Consider the following 14,251-nt stretch of genomic DNA (forward strand, 5'->3'; position numbering starts at 1 on the left):
TGTGGCTGATGAAGTTTGATGTGTTCATTGAAATAGTATTTCAAGAAAATGTCCTTCGATACCGTTAAAATCAATACAAAAAAAGTTGATTTATTTATTAAGCAAAGTTAAATGATTTTTATGTACATTAATTGGGTTTAACTACACAGTGCAGTGCAGCATACCTTGAAAATACTTATCCTTAGCCTGGAAGTATGCATACATACAAAGTGCAACCATACAGTCACAATAAATTAATAAATCATAGTCATGTAGTTTGTAACATAAGAAATCATTCATGCATAAAGATTTTTTCTCCAAAATCCACAGAGGAACATTTTGATCACCAAGTAAATACTCAACCACCAGCCCAGAAGGACAATAAATTAAATTAGGCTAATTATGATAGTTTTACAAATTTTACTTTGTGTGTATATTTCCCTTATGGTAGATAAATAAATAATTGATAAGTATGCTGCCAAAATAATTTAAAATGATAACTCCATAAATGCATACACTTTTTGCAAGTAAAGTTTATGTAGAATACAACAAAATTGATTGTTGATCGCCGTTGAACGGCGTTTTACAGATAGTCTCACCATCCGAGACTACGCGATTATGGGGACGTTGGAACAGGTTGAAATTCTGCACTTTCGTGGTATTCGACGAGGACGAGAGTGAAATAAATTTGAACAAGACAACCCCACACGAAAAGTGAGACGAGGTCCAGCCAATGCGTCCCGAGAACAAACATCGCGAGACAATTTATAAAAGTACAACCAACAAACGCTCCAGTTAGCAAGAAGGCGAGATAGGCAAATGTCTTCCGGTGCTGCAATAAATGATAAGTTACAATATTAGAAATTTGAGGCTGGGACTTGAAGAAGTACTGCACTCACTTTGGTTTGCAACATTGACACGAAACAAGCAACCACGCTGGAGAACAGGAAGCAAAACATGAGGACAAATCCAACATAGAATGAAATTGGTTCCAGCAGGTTCATCACTGTATTATGAAAAAGTGCATCATATAACTTGGAACTCGTAAAGTCCTCTTGTACTTCTGTAAATGATAAGCAGTTTGTATTTCACCTGAACAAATCCAATTGCACTCTTCCTCAGTGCCAGGGTCCGGGGCAACGGTGGTGGTCGTTGTAATGAAGGGATTCACTGGCGTTGTCGCAGGATCGTCTGTGCTATTTCCAGAATACTTTGCCACCGTTTCGGACAAGGTGTTCATATAGTCCAAACGTCCCAAGAGGTATTCCACCACGATGCTCATGCCAATGGTCTAGATACAGCCAAAAGTATATATTTATGAGTATTACCACTTTGTGTGTGCCTCCATAGGATCTTCACGTTGATAAGAAAGCAATGTCTCACCAAGTTCAAGAGGGCAACCACCAGTGCCCCAATTTTTGCTGACAGACAGAAAAATGCCATCGTGTGAATACTGATATGGTAAAATGAGATCACTAGGAAAAGTTACACCCGGTTGAGACGTCCCAAAAATTTTATACACAAATTACAAAAGTGGTAGAAAAATGTTCCAAGGAGCAGCGTATGGCCGTAGACTTGAGAAAAAAGAGTTGTATTATTTAGTGAATCCAGGTACAGGTGGAAAATAAGTATGCAATGCTGCAGCATCTCACGTCATGAATACATGAGAAAGAGGGGGGAACGAAGTGGAGCAAAAAATAGCTACTTTTTAAAGTCATTTACGTGGTTTTGTTAGTTTGTGGGAGACAGGATGATACGGGTTGAAAAGGGGTTGCTGCAAGGATGCATACATATTTATGTATCTGTATATCCAAAATCAACAAGTTTGCTGGGTGAGACCGGTGAGACGATGATGAGGGTAAAAGTTGAACAATAAATGTTACGCGATGCGCTACACAGTCCACCATTTAGAAATAGGGATTTATAAACAGCCAACACAGCGTCGTGACAAAAAATAAATGGGAGCCACGTAAAAAAATAAACGATAATAATGCTCCCGACTTTTGTTGCATATGCAGGAGACCGGAAAGAGCTGAGGTTTGCGACGATGAATAAACATTGCTCATAATTCATGCGAATGATTTTGATTTTGATTTTACACGATATGATTTGATTAAAATATATTTGATTTATTTATGAGATGGAGTCTCTGTGAATAGATACTTACAAAATCGCTACCATATTTCTAAACAAAAATCTACAAACTGAATGTTTTAGGTGAATCGGAACAAAGAATATGTACAAACGTCGGAAGGAATGTGTGCATTTCTCGCACTCTTTTCGCCACTATGTGTCAAAGTCATTAAGGGCGTGGAATTTCATATTCATGGCACTTGGAACAGAAGTGGGATCCTTGACAAACTGATTGCAAAGTTTGGTATATTCATCAAAGTTTAGTTTTCCAGGATCTGGGAAATTGTACAATTAAAAATAATTGATATCGGTGGTACTAAATATTGTAGAGACACAATTGCTTACTCTGCGGTGCCATAGTTTCAATCGTCTTGTGAAGCTCTTGCTTGTCCACGTGAGCCCCAAAGTCATTCAACGCTTTGGACATATTGGTCTCGTCCATGGTCTCTTGAAACGAACCTCCGACAAACTCCGTGCTCGACCGGCGACGAAACATGTTCTTGAGAACGGCATACTTTTCAAATTCCTCTGCCTGCAAAAGAAAGACAAAGGATCATAGGTTTTCTTACTACGCTAATTTTAAAGTGGGTACTATTTTGCATAGAATCGTAGGTTTTATTTTACCATTTTTGCTAAATTTTGACAAAGTCGTATATTACTTTCAGTAGATTTCTATATACACAGTATTCAGTGTGAAAATGGAGGTTCAACTAAGAACAAGCAAATATAATTTATGACTGAATGTGGTTGGAAGCATGCAGGATGATATAACATGCTTTTCTGGTCTGCAGTTTATTTAATCTTGTTTACTAACAGAGTTTCTTGTTTTGATTCTGGTTGTCCTAGGGTGATGGACTGAAGGTTAAACATGACTTAATTTTGCAATTGTATCCCAGGAAAGTTCGTACTTTTGCTGCAATGCATATAATTTTAGTCTATTTTTGTGATCCACATGGTTTAAATGCAAATTTTATTAAGAAACTTGTAGTCGTAATTTTCACCCGATTGTATTGAAGCGTGAATATTGAAGAATATGTAGGACAAACGTAGGACGTAGGGAAATTACGCATAATATTCAGTTTTAGCGTGTACGAATTGTCCCACAACAACCTCAATGCATGTTCATTACTACTGCGCAGTTGTTTAATATTGTGGACGGGTGAACTTATTTAGATATGGAAACAAATATTGCTGAAATTAGACTTACATACAATGATTCAGTGAACTCTTTAATAACAAACGTGTGTACAGAATTTTGTGTCCATAAGACACGAACCGCCATTTTAATGTGTTGATTGTCAGTAAATTACAGAAACGCTTAATCCACATCAAACGTTAATCTTGTGATGCACTTTGACGGGTATGCATATGTACGCATACCATTTCTACGTATAAACTTCATTTAATGCTAAAAATATTAAAATGCCAACAAAAGACACCCACCATTCACTCAATCTGCCTCGTTAAACATAAGATTGACATACACTATCTGATTTCATGAATAAAATGCTACAAAATCCTAAATATATAGAATTCCTGCCTACTGTCTAATAGTAAACAATCTTGAATTGTTTGGTGGCATGTTCCATTAGTTCACACATTCAATATCTAATATCAGACGATTTGATCTTTTTGATGGATTTACTAAACAAATAAATGTAAACTTATTGGAGACACTATGCATTCAGATAAATCGTGCACACACATTTATGAGATGCAGCGTACAGCACACTTGAATTCCAAATGTGCTAATTTGTAATTTATTGGCACTTAGCGAATGATTAATGGTCCTATGCTCTAGGTGTATTGATTTATTGCTCCTTCACCCACGGTCCTTGTACTTCCTAACCCTACCCAAGCTCTTCATCTGTAACAAAGGTTTTCATTGTTAACAAAGGCTTGACGAGGAAGGGTTGACATCCAACTGCAATTTACAACAATGCTCGCATTCATTATTGTTATAATTGTAGTGCTTTTTTGACTAGTCTTCTGTGTGCATATCTTATCTCACGACTAATTAAAACATTGGTTAGAATGGGAGTTTTCTAACACGTCGTAATCTTCACAGCCCACCCTTAACGGTGGGCCATCCATGTAACAGCTAAAAAGTCTAGTCGAATTTTCACTAGACGACACAGTTTTTTAAAACCTGACATAACATTTATCTACTAAACTATGCGCATCGAAATACTCACGTAAGAAAATGTTTATAAACCAGCAAACTCTCACGGTCTTGGATACAACGATTAATCCCTTCGCAAATAAAATCTGAGGTGGAATTACTGGAAAAATATACTTCATCCGGAAACCAACTTTGTCAACGCATCGTGCCAAGTAAATGCTATGTAAATATTTATAGTTACATGCAAAATTAGCATAATTTGTGCACGCCCACTCGACGCGAAGGTATGTTTACCCATTATTGTATATGGATCAAATAAAATCAACTTTTTCATCTTCAATCATCAATCTATACTTAAAACGATAGATGGGAAGCAATACAGACGTAACATGGCCATAATCCAGTCCAATTGATCGTACAGCGATGGATGGGAGTTGCCAATCCATAATAAAAATTGCTCATGACATTGACATTGACAATTCTAAGATGGGAGCAAGGCAGAAAAAAATGAGCCATATTATTATCTTTTGTTCCGTAGTCTCTCAATCAATTTCCTAGATCTCTTGGTCAGATTAGCCTCCCCATCTCTTGTCCAACTCTGTGTAGACACATATCGACTGTCATATTTAGTGTACAACTAAATACAATCGTGTGGCATGCATCAATTCAATGCACTTTTTTCGAGTAGCCGTCGTCGTCGTCATTATCATCGCGTTGGTTTTCTTACGCGAATTGTCACACCTTCTTACGCTATCTCCTCTTCACATTATTCTTATTATGTGGGATGGGAGAACACGCTGATGACTTATTGGGTCATAGCTATACATTTTATCACCTGCATACATTTTTCCTTCTCGGTTCACTGTGCTCGTCATGTTGGAAGCTTTTGACCAGTATAAAAGGCTCCAGTTTGGGCGTTTTTCAGGATCAGTTCCAATTCTGTTGAGCTTGCAAAAGACTTGTAGTCTGGCGTTGGATTTCAAATTTGTTGAGTCAGTTTTCTGAAGTCAATTATAAAAAGTTTTATCCCAAGATGACACAATACGTAAGCGTCGATAAATATTCAGTTGTTAATTATTTCAGAATTTTAGACTTACATAAATCTTAATCTAATAAATACACTGCTCATTTGATTTCGCTTTTGTTTTACAGATTGCTTTACTGGTCACCCTCTCCCTGACAGTGGTTGCAACCGTTGCGCAAGACGCGGCGTACCAACAAGGTTTGATTTTATTTACAAAAATCTTGTTATGCTTGACGGCTAATATAAACTTTTTAACACAATTTTTTTCACACGAAGGTCTCTCACTCCATAATCAACAGATTCAGGAGCATCTTCGAAAAGAGGCCGAACAACAAAGGTCAGCGGGTCAATCGGGAGCAAGCCATGCTCCTCAAAACCATTATCAACAACAGCAACCCCAATACTTTCAACAACAGCAACAAGCCGCCCCACAACAGCAATATCAAGGGGGAGAAGATGATGGTCAATACCGACCAGAATTGTACAACAATCCCAACAACTTTGCCAGGTCCAACCCAGAACAAGTATACCAAGAAGGGATCAAGGCTCACCAAGCCCAAATTCAGGCTCATCTTCAAAAGGAGGGCAGATTCCAACCACAAGCCAACCAGATTGGTGATCCTATCTATCAGCAAGGGCTTCAATTGCACCAACGTCAAATCCAGGTAAGCTAACAATTTGACGGTTGTTTGCAATTTTATTTCTAACACATCGTCACCGTATGTCCCGACAGGATCATTTGCAAAAAGAGCAACAACTAGGTGGTCCAGCTCCCCAAGCTTATCATCAACCTCAACAACGAGCTTACCAACCACAAGCCGCCCCAGCTCCACAATATCAAAATCAAGGATTCGGTGGACAAAATAATGGTGCACAAGAGTTTCAGCAAGGAATTCAACTTCACATGCAACAACTCTTAGAACATCAACGACAACAGCAACAGCATCAGGCGCAAGTTGGACAGGCGAGCCAATACCATCAGTCTCAGCAACCACGATCCTATTAATTATTTTTACCTATCTAAATAGATTTGTCTCAGTTTTGAAATTGTTATGCCCTTCATTTATTAAAAAAATAAATCACCAAAAAATAAACATGGTCATCATACGTATTTACAACATACGATTGCAACAATAATTTACATAATTCAGTTTTCCAAACTCAATCAAACTACACATATTCCAGGGATCGATTATGCATCATTAAGTAGGTGCATTGAGCAGTACACATTGAATTGTTCAGAGCTGGTTGAAGAAAACCAAGTAAGACGAGCTACTTTACTTTTAACAGTGATTGGTTATCCCGAAACATCTGCAACAGAAATGATACGTGTATTTCCCCTTCAAATAAATATAATCTGTTAAACTTTACTGAGCCAGTGATACTACTGGCATTATGTAGGATCGTGGTCTGTACATCATAATAGCATTTCAATTTCATAGTGCTTATTAGAGATCATTCCATATTATCTTATACAGTAACAATAGAGTTGAAAAGTACTGTTGCCATTTAAACATTTTATATCATTTTGATTAATTTGATTAGCTCTTTGAACTTGGGAAGTCTCACTGAACGATTTTGTATCTTTAAAATAGTCAATGTTAGCTTCGATCTGCATATTTCCCGGTTGCGATACAATTCCCACGATATAGGTCACCTTATTTGAGCTCATATTTTCAATCATCGCCCCTCCATTGAGATATCCAATGTCCAAAATTGCACAAATTTTGGGCAACTTTGTAGAAAGACTTCGAAGCACTTCTTTCCCAGCCGAGACGAGGAGTGGATCCTCCAAGTCGATTTGTTTGAGAGGATTGCATGCACAGAACACCTCAGGAACTCCGACCTCTTCACAGGTAACTTTTGCCGGTATTTCCTTAAAGAAGTGATGCGCGTTGAATTTTCTGGGGATGTTGGTCTCGTTGGCTGTCCGAACTAATGCTGGGGGCTTGAGAGGGATAGTAAGGTTCGTATTTGATGAAAAAACTGATGAGGACTGTGGTCGGAAGTGATCCAATATGAAATTAATTGTCCAGTAGAATAAGAAAGGGGATGAAAGTCGTCTGAGAAAAACAAGCACGTTAGTAACTCGTGAATTTTAAATGTTACATGCAAATGATATATGGAATTACTTGGAATTGATTTCCATTGCGATTTGCCAGTCTGGATATTTTTCTCTCAACCTCGGCGGCAATCGAATCCAAAATGTGGGTAGCTTATCTTCATACCATCCAATGAGAGTTGACCTGAAGGGTCCGTACCGTTGCCCGTGGTCGCTCAAAAATAAGAGTATTGTGTTATCTAGCAATCCTTTTTGTTCAAGTCTGGTCAAAAAATCGGCATAGGTTGGGTCCTAAGTTAGTAATGTCATAAGTAATTACATTCAAAAGTAAGTTAACGTTGGGACAATTACCAGCAATTGTATCATATTATGGTCCATGCTGTGAGGATATACATCACTCCAACTCATGGCAAACAGGGGGGTCTGGCTCCTATTGCTCATTTCCAACAACGCTTCAGTGTAGTCGAGAAGTAGTTCATCGTTAGTTTGAGAACCGATACACCATCGTGTGGATAACTACATGGGATTGAATCATTCGCAATTTTTGTAATATTCAGGAAGTGTAAATGACATAAAGATCGCAGCGGTCATTAGACGAGTTTTAATTTCGTAATAGTCCGTACCCTAACGAACTGATTCACTGGGAACGGAAGTCCATAGTCGTGAGCAGCATTAAGCAACGTTCGAATATAATAATCTACAGGCTGGTGGATAAATCCAGCCGTCCCAAAGGCATACATATCCGGCCAATCTTCCGAATATGCAGTTAGATATCCAGCCTCGGTAAGTCGCTTCCAAATAAATGGGCATCGATCATAGCCTCCAACATCGTTTATTTTACACTGTAGGTCATCTTCAGCATAACCGGATAACATGGAGCACATGGCTTGACGAGTGTGTTCACCGGCTGATCTTAAAGTAAATAAAAAATGAATTTCCATTTTGTGCTTGTGCATTAGATCGATGGCAAGCTCAAAATAAATAAGAAATGCATACAAAATTTGCCGTCGTTGTAATGCATAAACTTAAATAATTTCAGCTAATCATGTACATATTCTGCATATGTACCTCGATCAACTCTAAACTCACCTTTTGTATATCCCTTCATTTCAACTGCACCCAGTCTCTCTAACGTTTCCACAGATTTGATCATATTTCTCCTCAAATTTAGCCGAGATGTGGTATCCAACCCGATGACGATAATATTTGGAGGAGGGGTGTCCACCTTATTTTCACGTCTCAGATCCTCTCGATATGTTTCCCATTGTTTGATTTTATTTGCGGTCACAGCAGATCGGCTGGGTTGCGCAATGGCGTGGTACCCTCGATACTTGATAAGATTTGGCAAAACCATTCCACTACTGGAACACTCCACCATAATGTACTCTGCTTTGTCCTGACCTGAAAAGTCTGTAGTTGTGTTTCGGATTTGGGTACATTCTGAATAGCTATTCATATTCATAATTGAAGTACATACATTCCTGAGTCAAAATGAGTACAAAATTTTAAATCCTACCTTATTAAATTTTCGGCATTGGAATCAAATTTATCGATTGACTGCTCCACTCGTGTTACAATTTTGTAACAACAATTTAACTCGTCGAAGCTAAATCCGTCCTCGCTCAAAGCAGTCATATTGAAGCTGAGTGCCTGCACAACAAAATTCACTAAAATATACTTCAAAAGTAGTGCCTCAACATATATTGGCTATGCATTTGATCTTCACAGTTCCATTCCGATATGTCCAATGGTAGGAGATTTTCCGACAGTCCTCCACCCATTCCGCCTTGTTCACGAAGGGGACCGCCATGGGATCATAAGGATGAAAATTTGGAATCTTGCAAACCGGTGTGTCCACCACAAGATCGTTGTAGATGGAATTGTCCACCGTTAAAAAGTCTATAGAATGAAAACCAAGTTAAAGATTCATTAAAATAGGGAACTGAATTTTTGTGCTGGATATGCATTACTATCTTTCCTCGTTTTTGGGCTATGATGTAAAAATGAGTCCAACTCTCTTTGAAATAACTTAACGTTCGTATCGTTTCTTAGCCAGAGGTAGCTAATGTAGGTGGAAAAAATGCAGAAAACTGTAATATAAAATAGAAACACTCGAGATCTTGCCATAACTTTTTCAGATTAATTTATCTGTGGTGATCGATCTCGGACAGTAATTCTATCTGCAAACGTGAAGCAATCGTGCAAGCCAGTCAAATTAAGTGTTAAGTTCCAAAATTACAAAATTACGCATATACTAACACAAATAATATATGCTTAATTGAATAAAAATAAAAATACATGGACGGAGCTAACTGGAAATAGACAGTTAAAATTTATCTGAGAACCATTAAATGTGGATGAAAAGAATGAAAGATGAAGTCAGTATTTGTTCTTATACTCGTGGGACGAAAAGCTATGTAGAGATGTTGGCCTCTTAATAAATGTTTCAATGGATGACTAATCACTTTATCTTATGTAAACAATGTTGCACGAGTAATTTTTGCATATATCTGTGCATATATGGATATGCATATATTCTTTGCATATATTTCATTTGCAATCATCGTGTAAATATTTGCTAAACTTATCACAACTGATTTGAACTGATAGGTAAGATCCATAAACATTCAGTTCTGATTTGAGAATGGAGTTTAATATGTATGTATGATCCAGTATGTCAATCTATATACATTCTGTTGAAACTATAAAAACATGTACTGGCCGATTACGTAATAAATGTTCTTACGAAAGTATGGGACAGGATAGGAAGAGTTCTTCACATTATCAATTATTTGGATGTATGCATATTCATATTTATTATTTCAAATCCAGAACTTGCAATTATTAAAAAATAACCTTAGGAATCAGGCCTCTACCTGTGCAATATTGATTGATATGGAATGGCAAATTGAACATTTGACGGTTTCTACAAGACGCAAAAAATTTTAGATTCTGCGGTTCTGCGAAAATAGTTTATCAAATGATATCTTAGATGCGCAGTACAATTATAATTATCAATCCAAATATAACAGTTTACAAACATTTATTTGAATATTTTTTGACACAAGAAGAGAACACATACATATGCACCAGGAATATGTATATTGATTAATACATAAATTATTACAAGTTGGACGATTGTTAAATCAAAACACTTAAACATTATCCAAGTTCTTGACCGTTTCATCTTGAACACCCGCATTCTCTTCATCAAAAACGTTGCCATCATCGCCTCTTTCATGACACTCTTGCACTTTCCCTTGGTTTTCCATCTCCTCCTCAATAATATCTTCTAAAACTGGACCAGCATAAGCCATCCCCTCCTGCGGTAGCTTCAGAGGTGTCAAAATAATTTTCCCTTTTGAATATCTCTGAGCCAGTGGCACCACGAATCCAAAAAGGGACGAGAGAATGAGAAACGAGGCCCCCACGAGAAAGGGAATCGTGTAATTTCCATACGCGTCGTACAAAGCACCAGCCAGAGGTGTCCCTATAACTGAGGCAATTCCTCGAAAGAATATTAAAAGTCCAAATGCGTTGGTCAACTTGTCCAATCCCAGAAGGTCGACCAAAATGATTGAAGTTAATGACACAAATCCTGAGAGGGCTAGTCCAAATATCACATAAACTGTTAAGATTAATCCATATGTGACACAAAATGGCAGGGCTCCAACACAAAATCCCATGATTAGGATACAAATATTGTTCAGTAGGAGTGAATTAATGTATGGAAGATCAGAAATGAGTCCAAAAAATACACGTCCAAAAGTGTTCATAATTCCGACAATGGAAATGAGGAAAGCGGCGTCTTGGGGAGAAACACCCTAAAAAACGTAATGTGTATATTTATGTACGTGTATTTATCCGGTTCAAACATAAGATTGGTTTTTTAAGTATTAGCTTCTACCTGTTTAATGGAATAATCAATTCCATACACGAATGGTAGATAAAATCCCAGCATTCCGACCACACCGCTACAAGCCAGTAATAGGAAGACAGGATTACATAATAGTGAAAGATCTACCATTTGAGATAAAATGTGTCCAAATGCTCCATCCGCTTTCTTTCGAAGGAGTGAGGAAATGCCTGGTTTTCGAGATTTAGTCACATCCGCAAATTTATTGTCCGACTCGTCCGACGCCAGATTTATAATACTTTGACGGTATGACAAAAAACTTGGGTTGGAGTGGAACTCGGGGAGATTGATGATTGATCCCTAAAATACCACGTAAAGTTTAAGCCAAAATTTAATTAAACAGATTTGACAATGTGATATTTACCGAGTAAAAGATATCCTTTCTACTCATTGGTCTAATTATAGCTGGGGTCGGAGTGAAAGTATTTGGCGCACGTCCCGTGATGTCAGAAAGCTCCCCGCGGCTCAGCAGATACCCGTATTCCTCTTCAGCTAGTACACAAATTAGACATGATTATTTAAACGTACAACACAGATGCACGTTTAAGGAAGCAATGGAGTTGAATTGAAAGCAATAAGGTTGCAATAACTTTAAAATTCCACCTTTTCTGGACATAGCAAACGAATTGACAGACAACTGGGTAGAACCATAGATTGATCCACTCGAAAATGGATGAGATGAAGAAGGGACAGCTCGAAGAAAACTCGGTCGCCGAATTCCATGTTGAAATTCGGATCCTCCGGTAGTGAAAGAATCAATTCTTGGAATAATGCTAGATTCGCTTCCTTCCGTTGTAAGTCTTGATCGGAAACGTTGTGCAGAGGAGTTTGGGCTACGTGGTCGATCCATCATCCCATCGTCGAGATTTTCATCATCCATAATCTCACCTATAGATCCATCTGACAGACCTGATAAATTTCTTCGTCGATGGGTTGGCGGTGGCGCTTGTTGGTTTACTGAGTGGGTTCGAAATTGTAAGCCAGTGTCGTCGTCGTCCTCATCATCGAATTCGTGCATCGCCCTGGGTGCTTTCTCAATGCTCAAACGATGCTTCCCTAATCGTGAGTGGAGTGGAATGGGTATTGGGCTTGGTGGGCGTGGACCAATATTGTTCAAATGCGACCTTGGAGTAGGAGTAACCACCAGTTCGTCCAAATTCATGCCGGACTGAACACCTAAAATTACATAGTTACCGTTCATGAGTATTGTGCGATACCATATAGGACAAAAGATAGTTTATCTATGTATTTACATACCAGGTTCCAAGTTTACGTTGCTGAATCGTGTCCTCGTAGCATAATCAGAATTGACACTCTGTCGGAGTTGACTCCTTTTGTCGTTGCTACTTAAATTCATGAGTAAAGGTCGCTTTGTCTCCTCTCTTTGAATGACTAGTGGTCTCATCAGCAATCCACATATCTGTGAATTTATTTGAAATTCTATCCAGAGCGACACGAGCAGAAATTTAAAAAAAAACATTGATATAATGCTAATAAATATTTACCACGCATAATCCAAGCAAAGCAGCATAAATTAAATACACCCCACGCCAACCGATCAAATGAATTAAAATGGACACAAGAGGTGCAAATGATGTTGCACCGAAACCAGAACCACACACGGCAATTCCTGCAATTCATGTACAGTGTGAAGATGGAATGTTAGATTACACACGAGTAGGCACACTTACCAGTAGCTCGAGCTCTCTTTGATTCGAAATAGTAACTGACGCAGACAATGGTGGGCAGAAACATGAGGCCGAATCCGAAACCTGTCGAATTTAATTTTAACTTATTTGACTATCTATGCACGTTGTTTTATAGATATTGTAAACTTTTTTACCTCCAAGAATTCCGTTGGCCATAATCAGAAAAACAATTGAGCCGGATAATGATGACAGCAGAAAAGCTAAAGATGCACTGATACACCCAGCCACGCACACCACCCGACATCCAAATTTGTTTGTTAATCCGGACACAATCGGACCTGTCAGACCATTTACAATTTACCACGTTATAGACGTTATGGATAACCAAATAATAGCTACGTATGCTATGCACCTTACCAACACATAAACTAATTCCACAAAGTAAGCTTCCAGCTAGGGCAACTTGACCATTCCCTGCTTCAAACGTTTCGGCAATATACGGCAACAACACCCCAGTCGTTGAAGTAACGCCATCCATGACAAGATTAAGGAAAAATGATGCACCGACAATCACCCAACCCCATCCGCCTAAATCAACACACCAAAACGTACAGAAAATAGTTTGTATTCCGAATAATGTTACACTCAAAAATGGGTACCGTCCGGAGGTGCAGGGACGCCGGTTTCCAAAATATCTTGAACAATCTCCCCCATCGTTGTTCCTCCAGGAATTTCGCCTTCATCATCGCCATCCTCCAAGTCGTTTCGATTACTCGTCGCATTATATCGAGCTTTGATATTTTCATTGTCAGGTCTTGAGGAATTATTGCAATCGCGTTGCGAGAAATTTTGAGATTGTTCATCCCCAATCCCAATCTAATTGCAATTTGATATTATAATAACACTGGTATTTTGTTTTACATTTTCGAAATGAAATGTTCGAAACCAAATACTGCTTACCGAATCCGTCTCCTCCTCGAATGAGCCCACCGTGAACGTCATTATTATTATTCTTACTACTTGCGATTATGGTGAGAAGAGGAAAGCTCATTATAATTTACCTGTGTACATATGTAGATTAATATGAACCAGACAATTGCGGAATAATATTTATTACTGCACCTCGTACTTTTTTATTTGCGATGTCAATGTGTGTTGACTCGGACTCCTCTCTGACGACTCACCTCATGGAGTCAAGCAAATATCGATCCAGAAAGTTTCCGGTAGCAAAATAAACCTGTTCGCCCAGTGAGACGCGCAGTAGCGTGGTGCGTGTTTTTGTTGTTTCAACTCTTCATGCACAGTTCTAAATCTTCCAACCCAAGTTGTTATTAATATCATGACAAACATGAGTAATCCGCGTGCA

General features: G+C 38.3%; 5 protein-coding genes across 8 annotated transcripts; 1 reads left to right on the forward strand and 4 right to left on the reverse strand.

The window, feature by feature from the left end:
- Window positions 1–59: 59 nt before the first annotated feature.
- On the reverse strand, window positions 60–1,673 carry LOC110852814. Its single transcript, XM_022100943.2, has 4 exons — window positions 1,363–1,673; window positions 1,072–1,270; window positions 879–985; window positions 60–811 (listed from the first exon to the last, which is right to left on the reverse strand). The coding sequence occupies exons 1-4, from the start codon at window positions 1,420–1,422 to the stop codon at window positions 596–598; spliced, it is 582 nt and encodes a 193-aa protein (XP_021956635.1). The 5' UTR covers window positions 1,423–1,673; the 3' UTR covers window positions 60–595.
- Window positions 1,674–2,084: 411 nt separating this feature from the next.
- On the reverse strand, window positions 2,085–2,931 carry LOC110852817. Its single transcript, XM_022100946.2, has 3 exons — window positions 2,737–2,931; window positions 2,458–2,644; window positions 2,085–2,387 (listed from the first exon to the last, which is right to left on the reverse strand). Exons 1-3 carry the CDS (start codon window positions 2,737–2,739, stop codon window positions 2,266–2,268), a joined length of 312 nt encoding a protein of 103 aa, XP_021956638.1. The 5' UTR covers window positions 2,740–2,931; the 3' UTR covers window positions 2,085–2,265.
- A 2,208-nt stretch (window positions 2,932–5,139) lies between these two features.
- On the forward strand, window positions 5,140–6,369 carry LOC110852813 (G-box-binding factor). Its single transcript, XM_022100942.2, has 4 exons — window positions 5,140–5,279; window positions 5,387–5,456; window positions 5,535–5,923; window positions 5,992–6,369. Exons 1-4 carry the CDS (start codon window positions 5,268–5,270, stop codon window positions 6,262–6,264), a joined length of 744 nt encoding a protein of 247 aa, XP_021956634.1. The 5' UTR covers window positions 5,140–5,267; the 3' UTR covers window positions 6,265–6,369.
- Window positions 6,306–9,753, reverse strand: LOC110852812. 2 transcript variants are annotated; one of them, XM_035853502.1, is made up of 8 exons: window positions 9,291–9,753; window positions 9,047–9,219; window positions 8,837–8,970; window positions 8,410–8,768; window positions 7,944–8,227; window positions 7,672–7,836; window positions 7,391–7,611; window positions 6,306–7,321 (listed from the first exon to the last, which is right to left on the reverse strand). In XM_035853502.1, exons 1-8 carry the CDS (start codon window positions 9,445–9,447, stop codon window positions 6,724–6,726), a joined length of 2,091 nt encoding a protein of 696 aa, XP_035709395.1. In that variant the 5' UTR covers window positions 9,448–9,753; the 3' UTR covers window positions 6,306–6,723. The 2 variants fall into 2 exon arrangements, with proteins under 2 accessions (XP_035709395.1, XP_035709396.1); XM_035853503.1 differs by having other exon boundaries at window positions 8,837–8,987; window positions 9,291–9,432.
- A 593-nt stretch (window positions 9,754–10,346) lies between these two features.
- Window positions 10,347–14,165, reverse strand: LOC110852292 (monocarboxylate transporter 7). 3 transcript variants are annotated; one of them, XM_022100325.2, is made up of 12 exons: window positions 14,015–14,165; window positions 13,846–13,946; window positions 13,545–13,761; window positions 13,303–13,473; window positions 13,080–13,223; window positions 12,928–13,008; window positions 12,742–12,866; window positions 12,494–12,656; window positions 11,840–12,412; window positions 11,601–11,728; window positions 11,228–11,536; window positions 10,347–11,144 (listed from the first exon to the last, which is right to left on the reverse strand). In XM_022100325.2, exons 2-12 carry the CDS (start codon window positions 13,885–13,887, stop codon window positions 10,476–10,478), a joined length of 2,622 nt encoding a protein of 873 aa, XP_021956017.1. In that variant the 5' UTR covers window positions 13,888–13,946; window positions 14,015–14,165; the 3' UTR covers window positions 10,347–10,475. The 3 variants fall into 3 exon arrangements, with proteins under 3 accessions (XP_021956017.1, XP_035710026.1, XP_035710027.1); XM_035854133.1 differs by having other exon boundaries at window positions 14,008–14,132; XM_035854134.1 differs by lacking the exons at window positions 13,545–13,761; window positions 13,846–13,946; window positions 14,015–14,165 and having other exon boundaries at window positions 12,494–12,676; window positions 13,303–13,439.
- Window positions 14,166–14,251: the final 86 nt, after the last annotated feature.

Source organism: Folsomia candida, unplaced genomic scaffold (assembly GCF_002217175.1).
Source record: "Folsomia candida strain VU population unplaced genomic scaffold, ASM221717v1 Fcan01_Sc007, whole genome shotgun sequence".
NCBI lineage: Eukaryota > Metazoa > Arthropoda > Collembola > Entomobryomorpha > Isotomidae > Folsomia > Folsomia candida.